This window comes from Grammomys surdaster, unplaced genomic scaffold (genome assembly GCF_004785775.1).
Source record: "Grammomys surdaster isolate TR1022 unplaced genomic scaffold, NIH_TR_1.0 140, whole genome shotgun sequence".
Classification (NCBI taxonomy): domain Eukaryota; kingdom Metazoa; phylum Chordata; class Mammalia; order Rodentia; family Muridae; genus Grammomys; species Grammomys surdaster.
Window position 1 is genome coordinate 2639283 of NW_021604598.1, and position 9299 is coordinate 2648581.

The 9299-nt window shown below is 44.4% G+C and overlaps 1 protein-coding gene across 5 annotated transcripts in view; it reads left to right on the forward strand.

Annotated features, from left to right (window-relative positions):
- The window catches only part of Smarca4 (SWI/SNF related, matrix associated, actin dependent regulator of chromatin, subfamily a, member 4), an 89129-nt gene that overhangs the window by 37537 nt on the left and 42293 nt on the right, over window positions 1-9299 (forward strand). For all 5 annotated transcript variants that reach the window (XM_028763883.1, XM_028763884.1, XM_028763880.1 and 2 more), the window contains 2 exons: window positions 5233-5354; window positions 8437-8587. In XM_028763883.1, the coding sequence (XP_028619716.1) occupies window positions 5233-5354; window positions 8437-8587 (273 nt within the window). The remainder of the gene's footprint in view (window positions 1-5232; window positions 5355-8436; window positions 8588-9299) is intronic.

A 9299-nucleotide genomic window follows, 5' to 3' on the forward strand; every position in this document is an offset into this window, starting at 1 on the left:
TGCATGTGGAGTGTGTATGTGTGTGAGTGAGTGTAGGCGTGTGTGCTATGTGCATGTGGAGTTGGAAGGACGTCTTTCAGTAGTCAGATCTGGATTTGGGCTCCAGAAGTAATAGTTGGATTACAGGATAGTGTAGCATTTGCATTGAGTTATTGGTTATTACTTTATTTTCTTTCTGATTTTTACTTCTTTTCTCTGTTCATGAATGTATGCAGAGATGAGCTTTTGAGGCAGTTTTGCTCTGTAATCCAGGCTGCCTTGACCTCATGACGATCCTTCCCTCCTCCTTCCCTCCTTTTTTCTTTCTTCCTTCTTCCCTTTTTTCCCTTTTCTTCCTTTTCTGTATTCAGTCTTTTTCTGTTAAAATGATTTTTGCTGTGTTTAGGTTGGTGTGGTGGTTTTTGTTTTTGTTTTTAAGTTTGCTGACTTACCTTCTCTGTAAATTTTGTTGGAGCTATACATTTATTTAGTAATTTATTTTTCTTTCTTTTTTTTTTTTTTTTTTGGTTTTTTTAAGACAAAGTTTCTCAGTGTAGCTCTCTCTGGCTGTCCTGGAACTCACTCTGTAGACCAGGCTGGCCTCGAACTCAGAAATCCGCCTGCCTCTGCCTCCCAAGTGCTGGGATTAAAGGCGTGCGCCACCACCGCCCAGCCTAGTAAATTCTTTGTAAGCACACAGATACAGTAGCATCTTACTCCATTACATATATATATATATATATATATTATAGAGGAGAGTTCATGTCGGGCACGGGGAGGGGAGTTTAGAGGGTGGAGGGGAGAGAGAGAAAGAGAGAGAGCGAGAGAGAGAGAGAGAGAGAGAGAGAGAGAGAGAGAGAGAGAGCGCACATATTGAGTGAGCGCAAGCCAGCGAGAGGAGTGAGCACAAGGCGGGAGAGAAGAGGCAGGGGGGAGAGGACAGAGCGGGAGCGAGAAGGCAAGAGCAAGAGCTCCAGTACATTTTTTTTTTTTTTTTTTTTTTTGGTTTTTCGAGACAGGGTTTCTCTGTGTAGCCCTGGCTGTCCTGGAACTCACGCTGTAGACCAGGCTAGCCTCGAACTCTCGAACTCAGAAATCCGCCTGCCTCTGCCTCCCAAGTGCTGGGATTAAAGGCGTGCGCCACCACCGCCCGGCTCCAGTACATATTTTTAAGTTGCTTTTGTTTGCTTGTTTGTTTTTCAAGACAGGGTTCCTCTCTGCAGCCCTAGCTGTCCTCACTCTGAAGATCATGTCTTGAGATCGATCTGCCTGCCTCTGCTTCCTAAGTGCTGGCATTAACGGTGTATGCCACCACTACCAGCTCAGTTGGATTTTTGAGATAGGAATGATTCAGCCACAGGGAATATGACACTCCCAATGATAATGAACTTGTGATTCTCCTGCCTCAACTTCCTGAGTGCTGAGATTCTTGAAATTAATGCATTATGCGCTCTCAACCCTCAGAGGATGTTAGTATAGAAATAGTAAGAGGAAGTATTTTTATAGTAGTTTACACTATGTGTATATATATCATTTCTGATGCTCTTTTGCAGTTCTCCAAAAACTTATTTTATTGTGTGTCTATATGAATGCATGCATGTGTGAGCATGAAGAGTCCTCAAGAGGGTATCAGATTCCTAGAGTTGCAGGTTTTTGCATGTCAAGCTCTCATGAGGGTGCAGCAGGCACTCTTAACCTTCGAGCCATCGATGTAGTCTCTTCAGGTGATGTTTCCCTCCTTGGATTTAAATTATCTGCTAGTATGTCCTTTTGGTTTTGTGTGTTGTGTAGTAGTTGTTTGGTTGGTTCTTTTTCACACTTTTGCTGGGAATTGGCCCCAGGTGTTTATGCAGATAGGCAGGTGTGCTACTGCTGAACCACACCCCAGCCCTCTTAGAAACATTTCATAAAGTCTGTCTACAAGCAACAGGAGCTCCTCAGTCTGTTTGTCTCTATGTTCAGGCATGAGTGCAGGTGTCTGCAGAAGCCAAGAGGATGGCTCATCCCCTGGAGCTGAAGTTACAGCCATTGTGAGCTGTTTGGCATGGGCGCTGGGAACCAAACTTGGTTCTGCTGCAAGGGCAGGAGTGTGTGCTCTTAACTACTCAGGACTTCTGCAGCGCAGCTTCTCTGTTGGCCAGTTGTTTCAGATGAGATTTCAGCTACCTATTACCACCTTCTTTGTTACCTGATAGTTTTGTTTGTCTCTTTTGCCTTGTAGATTATCTGTCTGTCTTTGGTTTTTTAGTAGGCTCCACACAAAGCTGTCTTGATATTTATCCTTCTTGACGTGTATCCCCCTTGTCTGTGGATTCTTTTCATTTTGTCAGCGTAGGAAGTGGGTAGATAATGTAGTTGTGCTTTGTGGTTCTGTGTTCATTGACTTGAACAGAAGCCCAGCCCCTCGATAGCTCTGTACGCACACTATAAATAGCCTGCTTGGAACACTTGCGATATCTGTGAAGAGGCAGGGACAGCCAAATGCCTTAGTTATTTATATCTTTGTTTGTTTATTTATTTTTTTCTGAGACAGGGTTTCTCTGTGTAGCCCTGGCTGTCCTGGAACTCACTCTGTAGACCAGGCTGGCCTCGAACTCAGAAATCCGCTTGCCTCTGCCTCCCAAGTGCTGGGATTAAAGGTGTGTACCACCACCGCCCGGCCTATTTTTTGTTTTTGTTTTTGTTTTATTTGTTTTTGTTTTTGAGATAAGGTCTCACTATGGCCCTGGATGGCTTAGAACTGAGTATTTAGACCAGATTGACCTCAAACTCAGATCTCCCAGTTAGCTCTTTCGAAGGGTTATAACCCTTGCTGGTCCAGGACTATAGCTGTTTTAGGATTCTTTGTTGCTGTAGCAAACACCATGACCTAAAGCAAGTTGAGAAAGAAAGGGTTTATTTGATCTTACAACTCACAGGCCACTCCCCGTCACAGAGGGAATTTGAGTGAGAGCTCAAGAGGATGGAGGTGGGACCACAGAAAATCCCTGTTGACTGGCTTGCCTCCAGGCTCACATTCAGAGCCAACTCATGCCACCTGTCCTCAGGGTGGCATGACCCACAGTGGCTGAGCCCTCCCACATCAATCAGTAATCAAGAAAACCACCCCAAAGACATGGCCACAGGCCAGTGTGATATCACCCCAGTTTATATATTTTCCCAACATGAAAGTTGTTGTCAGGTTGTCCCAAGCTAACCAGCAGTGTCAGGTAGGATCCCTGAGTGTATTCTAGGAACTCTTGTTTTCTTCATGATGGGTACTGCCATTTTTGACTTTGCTCACTTTATTTTCCTAGTTCAATTCCTGGTTCCCTATGAAAAGACCCTATGTCTCTGCCACTTAGGAGTGATGTATCCTGTAATAATGTGGCAGAAATTATATGCAAACAATGGAACCAGTGAGCAGTTTGTGACCTTTCGTGGCTCTGTGTACAGGGAGTGCATTCCAGATAAAGGCTGTTTTCATGTTAAGATAGTGTATTCCCAGGGCCCTTTTAGTCTCTGTGTGTGTGTACAACTTTACCAGTCACATGCACATCTTCGCTAATAGTGTAGCGTGTACCAGCACCCTGCCTGAGATTGCCACCATATTTGCCCTAAGGTAGGCAGAGCCACCACTGCTGCCAAATGTTAGAAATGTTGTAACCTGTGCCTCAAGTTAGATCTGGCCACCCATCCAATTAAAAGAACCATGTTAAAACTGAAAATCAGAAAGGGTTTATTCAATGTGACCACATTCAGAAGAGGGATAAGAGAACCAGGAACCTCCTCAAATCTGTCTTCAGGATCCTGATGTGAGATCAGAGTTTAAAGGACCAAAGTTGTGCAAATCGATCAGTGCCTATCAAGGTGTGGCTCCACCCACCACTGACCCATCATTGGCTGGGTTTCAGCGTCATCCTGTCCAGTGGTCTGACAATTATTAGAATTGTTTCAGATCTCTTTCTGAGAGACACGGTGCTCTTGTGCTGGTGTTGTTTCCTTCTAGCATGAGATTTCTGGGAAAATTCACATTTCTTTTGAATCTATTGTTTCAGTAGTCAAATAGATTAGACACAGTGTTTTGTCTTGTCTTGTTTTGAGAGTATCTTTATTTCTACCAGACTGGTTACAGACTCTGTTACCCTTGTCTGCCTCCCTGGCTCCCATCCACAACAGACTTCATACTGTGGGTGGCTTAGACTGGAGTGCAATAAGATGCAATCTCCTGCCTTTTTTCCCAGAAGTTAGCAGCATTTCTAAGAAGAATGTGCTGTGCCCTGCCTAACTCTTGGAGCTTGAATAGTCACTTTTTCCAGTCTTTTCAGTTGGTATCTCCTGAGCTGCTTTAGCGTGGTTTCACTCACCCCGTCTACTTCCGGCTGTGCTGTACTTCATTAGATAGCTTCTGGTTTTCTGCATTTGTTGATGAGTCTGACCTCCTTGTTCCCAATGATCTGGAATTGTGTTTCATGGTGCAGGGAAAACTTTGTCAGAGTTTGATTAGAACTGTTTAACAGTTATTAAAAAACACATTTTGTACCATTGAGGTTGAACCTTGCCATATGCTAGGATATAGCTTTCTCACTAAGCTATATCCCTGGTTGTTAATTTTTATTCGAGACAAGATCTAACTACATTGCCCAAATTACTCAAATTACAATCTGTATTCCTCAGATTCCTGATAAGCCGGGGTTAGAGCCATGTGGCAGTTACATTCAGGATTTTAAAATCTCTCTACCACCTGTATGATAGTTGAGAAGAACCTATGGTGAACCTGCAAGGTTCATATAGGAGAACAAGAGTGCTCAGTACTGGGAATGCATTACTGTGTATTTGTTGAACATGATCTTCAGAATCCAATGTCACCTGCTCAATAAATGCAGGCAGGCCCTTTAAGAAAATAACCTTCAGTCATCTTACTGGAAAGGCTGTGTAAGCTAAGATGCCCATTGTCTCTAGGTAAGCAAAAACTGGAAGGTAAAGCACAGGCATTTTTAGGGAAGTCAGCTGTGAAGCTGGAAAGCTGTTTAAGTTGATAGAGTGTAGAGGTGTGTGGCGGCTACTTTGGAGATCAGCAGCTACAGAGATGCCCAAGATACCCTTGCAAAGAACATGCAGTCTGCTAGGGAAACTCGAGGCATTTACTCAGCAATTCAATGGGAAGAGCAGTAAGAGGCAGGCACCACTACACTGGGAGGGAGCATCTCTTCTCCTGGGATTGCTAGGAAACAACACTAGGGAACCAAGATGATGTGGCACCTCTCTTGGTAGGAGGAGGAAGAGGAGCAGCCTCAGCCTGCACAGCCCCCTACACTGCCTGTGGAAGAAAAGAAGAAGATTCCAGACCCAGACAGCGATGATGTCTCTGAGGTGGACGCTCGGCACATTATTGAGTAAGAGGTCCCCATGTGTCCTCATCTTCAAGGTCTCTTTAAAGTGGCACCAGAACAAGTGGCCAGAGTGCCAGCCTTTCTCTTTTCATTGTGCTTTGTGTCTATCTTACTGTATAGCCCCGAATGGCCTCAGATTGAGATTGTCCTCTCCCTAGGTGGCATTCCCAGTCCTGACAGAGCCACTCAAGGGCCACATTTGTTTCCTGCAGACTTCATTAGTCTCTGTAGTGATTGACAGAGAATGATCCCTTGCTTATCATAAGCTTTTGAAGTACAGCTGAGCAACAACACAGGCCCGTCCATCTGTCTGTCTAGCCTCCCTGTTTCCTCCACGAAGCCTGTATCTGGTCCTGTGTCCACTTCCAGACAGGGTAGCTGCACTCTCTTCCTTTTTCTTTTGTTTGCACACATACATCCAGGCATTGCGGTGTGCGTGGCGTCTCAGCAAGCATCTGTCAGGGGACGGCCTCCTGTCTGCAGGTGGAGAGAGCTGCTCCCGTCTTACAGAGCAGTGCTACAGCTGCATGCTCTGTTCTCTTTTCTCTGCTCACCCTGGGTGCTGGGCATCAGGTTCTCTCTTACATTTTGCTCTTGAAACCACAACTAAAAATTAATGTGTTGATTTAATCTTTGTGGTAAGAAGTTGATGGGAGACCATTGTAGAGAAACAAGATAAAAGACTTGAGTTACTCAAATCTGAAAATCCAAAATCTGAAATGTTCCAAATTCCAAAGTTTCAATTTTCACAACAGTTTTTATTTTCTCATTGGGAATTGTGAAATTAAGATCTCTAATAGAGCCAGGCGGTGGTGGCGCACGCCTTTAATCCCAGCACTTGGGAGGCAGAGACAGGTGGATTTCTGAGTTCGAGACCAGCCTGGTCTACAGAGTGAGTTCCAGGACAGCCAAGGCTACACAGAGAAACCATGTCTAGAAAAAACAAAAAAACAAAACAAAAAAGATCTCTAATAGATATTCCACCAACTAAAAAACTCCAAAATCTCAAACACAGAAGAATTTCAGATAAGAATGTCCAACCTGGTGGTGTCCCATGCCTTTATTTAATCCCAGCAATCCAATGTCAGCTTGGTCTACAGAGTGAGTTCTAGGACATCCAGAGCTACACAGAGAAACCCTCTCTAAAAAAAAGAAAAGAAGGAAGGAAGGAAGGAAGGAAGGAAGGAAGGAAGGAAGGAAGGAAGGAAGAAAGAAAGATTGAACCTTGTGGTCTGGAGAGATGGTTTAATAAGGTTAAGATCACTTGCTACCTTTGCAGAGGCCCTGGAGGCCCTGGATTCAGTTACCAGCACCCACTTGATGACGTCAACCATCTGTAACTCTAGCTCCAGGAAATCCTATGACTTCCATGGGTACCAGACACACACATAATGCACATGCATACATACATACTACATATATACATACTGGCAAATATTTGTACATATAAAATAGGTGAGTCTTTTAAAAAAAGGAAAAAGAAAGTTTGGGTGCTGAATCAAAGACTCACACCCCATGCCTAACCTTATTTTATTTTATATTTTTTTAATTTTAAGATTGAATCTCATCCTCCAGCCTAGGCTGGTTTGAATCCTTTACTTCCTGAATGCTGGAGTTATGTGTGAATGTAACTGTGTCACACAGTTTAAATGACTTTTTAAATGGGAAATAAACAGCCATTGAGATGGCTTCTCTGGTAAGGGCATTGCCAATCCTTAACAGCCTGAGTTCAATTCCCTAAATCTCATATATTCAGTGACACAGTCATTTATCCCCTGTATACCGGTAAGCTTATAATTGTTAGAAAAGAGAGGCTTTACTGGGCAGTAATTGTGCACGACTTTAATCCCAGTACTTGAGAGTTAGAGGCAGGCAGATTTCTGAGTTTTAGGCCAGCTTGGTCTACAGAGCAAGTTTCAGGACAGCCAGGGGTACACAGAAACCCTGTCTGGGAAAGAAAGAAAAAGAGGGAGGGAGGGAGGGAGGGAGGGAGGGAGGGAGGGAAGGAGGGAAGGAGGGAGGGAGGGAGGGCGGGTGGGCCCGCCAGTCTAGAAAGATGGCTCATACCACTCTTGCAGAGGACCTGGTTTTTGTTCCCAGTACCAGTGCTGACTGGTTCACAATTGTCTATAACTTTAACTCCAGGGGATCCAATACTACCTTTTGGCCTTTGAGGGCACCTTTACTCACAGTACCCCTCTGCCACATAGACACATAATTAATTAAAAATCAAATCTTGAAAAGAAAAGAAAGAAAAACAATTATTGAACCAGGAGTGAAGTAAATTCCTGTGATTCTAGCGCTCTAGGAGGTAGAGGCGGGATTCAAGGCCAGTATGGTCTTTGTAGCTAGTTTTAGACCATTCAGGGCTGGAAAAGTGAGACTCTGGCTTTTTAAAAAAAAACAAAAAGTAGGAAGTAAAGAGCCAGTGAGCTGGTTCTGCTGGTAGTGGTGGTTGATGCCAAGACTGATAACCTGAATTTGGTCTCCAAAGCCCTCATGGTGTAAGCGAAGAACCAACTTTGACTCCCACATATCTGTGGTGACGTGTGTACACTCCTACATACACACAAATAAATGGTGTTTTAAAACCTCAGAAAGTTAAAATGAAGAAAAAATTCTTGAGCCAGGTCCTGAAATGCATGGCTTAGGCAGGAGAATGGTAGATTCAAAGCTAACCAGAGCTACCCACATATTGAGACCCTGTCTCAAGTTTAGGATAATCTTAAAAAACAGCAGCAGAGTAAACTTAGATTGTGTCTCAGAAGTGTCCAGTTACAGACAGTGCTGGTGTCTGCAGCTCAGTGTGCTAGGTGAGCAGCTGTTCATTTAACACCAGTGCATTCTTTCATGGGGCATGATGGGACCCACGCTTGCCCTTGTTGTTAGGCTTGGGACCTATGTCATCTCAGGGATGATCATCTTGTCCTTCTTGGGCTAGAAACAGTTGCTACCTGTGCTGTGGTTCCCACCTCTGTCCTCTGCGGTTTCTAAGTCACAGGCAGAGGCAGCTGTTGCAAGCTAGTGGCAATTCATTGTCCCAGACAGGAGCCTGTGTCCCTCATACAGCATGTGCTCCCTCCAGGAACGCCAAGCAAGATGTGGATGATGAGTACGGTGTGTCCCAGGCCCTTGCTCGTGGCCTGCAGTCCTACTATGCTGTGGCCCATGCAGTCACAGAGAGAGTAGATAAGCAGTCAGCCCTCATGGTCAACGGTGTCCTGAAACAGTACCAGGTAAGACAAGAGGCAGCTGGGAGGCCGGGTGGCTGGTGGTTGGACTTAGGTAACATTTACTTTTCCTGAAGAGCCACAATTTTCCCATCTGGTTTTGGTTTTAGTTTTGTCTCCTCTGAGACAGGGTCTCACTGTGTATTCCAGGATAGCTTTGAACTAGGCTATCTAAACCAAACTGGCCTCAAACTCAGCAGAGACTAATCTGACTCTGCTTGATAAAAGGTTGATAACACTACATCCAGCTAGTTTCCTCATGTAAAGCAGCTGTGGTAAAGTATGCTGGCTGCCAGAAGGCATTAAAACTTGAGTAAGCTGCCAGGTGCCAGCACGGTAGCATTGTATGCACAAAGGACTTAGGCACCCTCACAGAGCCTCTCTGTCCAGGCATGGTCTTCATATAGATACTCTGTAACATGAGTCAGATCTGAAGTTACATGGAACTCTGACTTTCTTCAAGGAATGGCCCTTCCCGTGGGAGGGTTTTCTATGAGGGTGAAAAGACCATGGCTCTGCTCCCAGCTTGGCTGGTAAATTTTCTTTTTCTGTGTACTTAGGAGGCAGAGCCAGGGAGATCTCTTGAGTTCCAGTATAGCCTAGTTTATAGATTGAGTTTCAGGACAACTAGGGCTATACAGAGGCAGCTATACAGAGTCTCAGATAGATAGATAGATAGATAGATAGATAGATAGATAGATAGATAGATAGATAGATA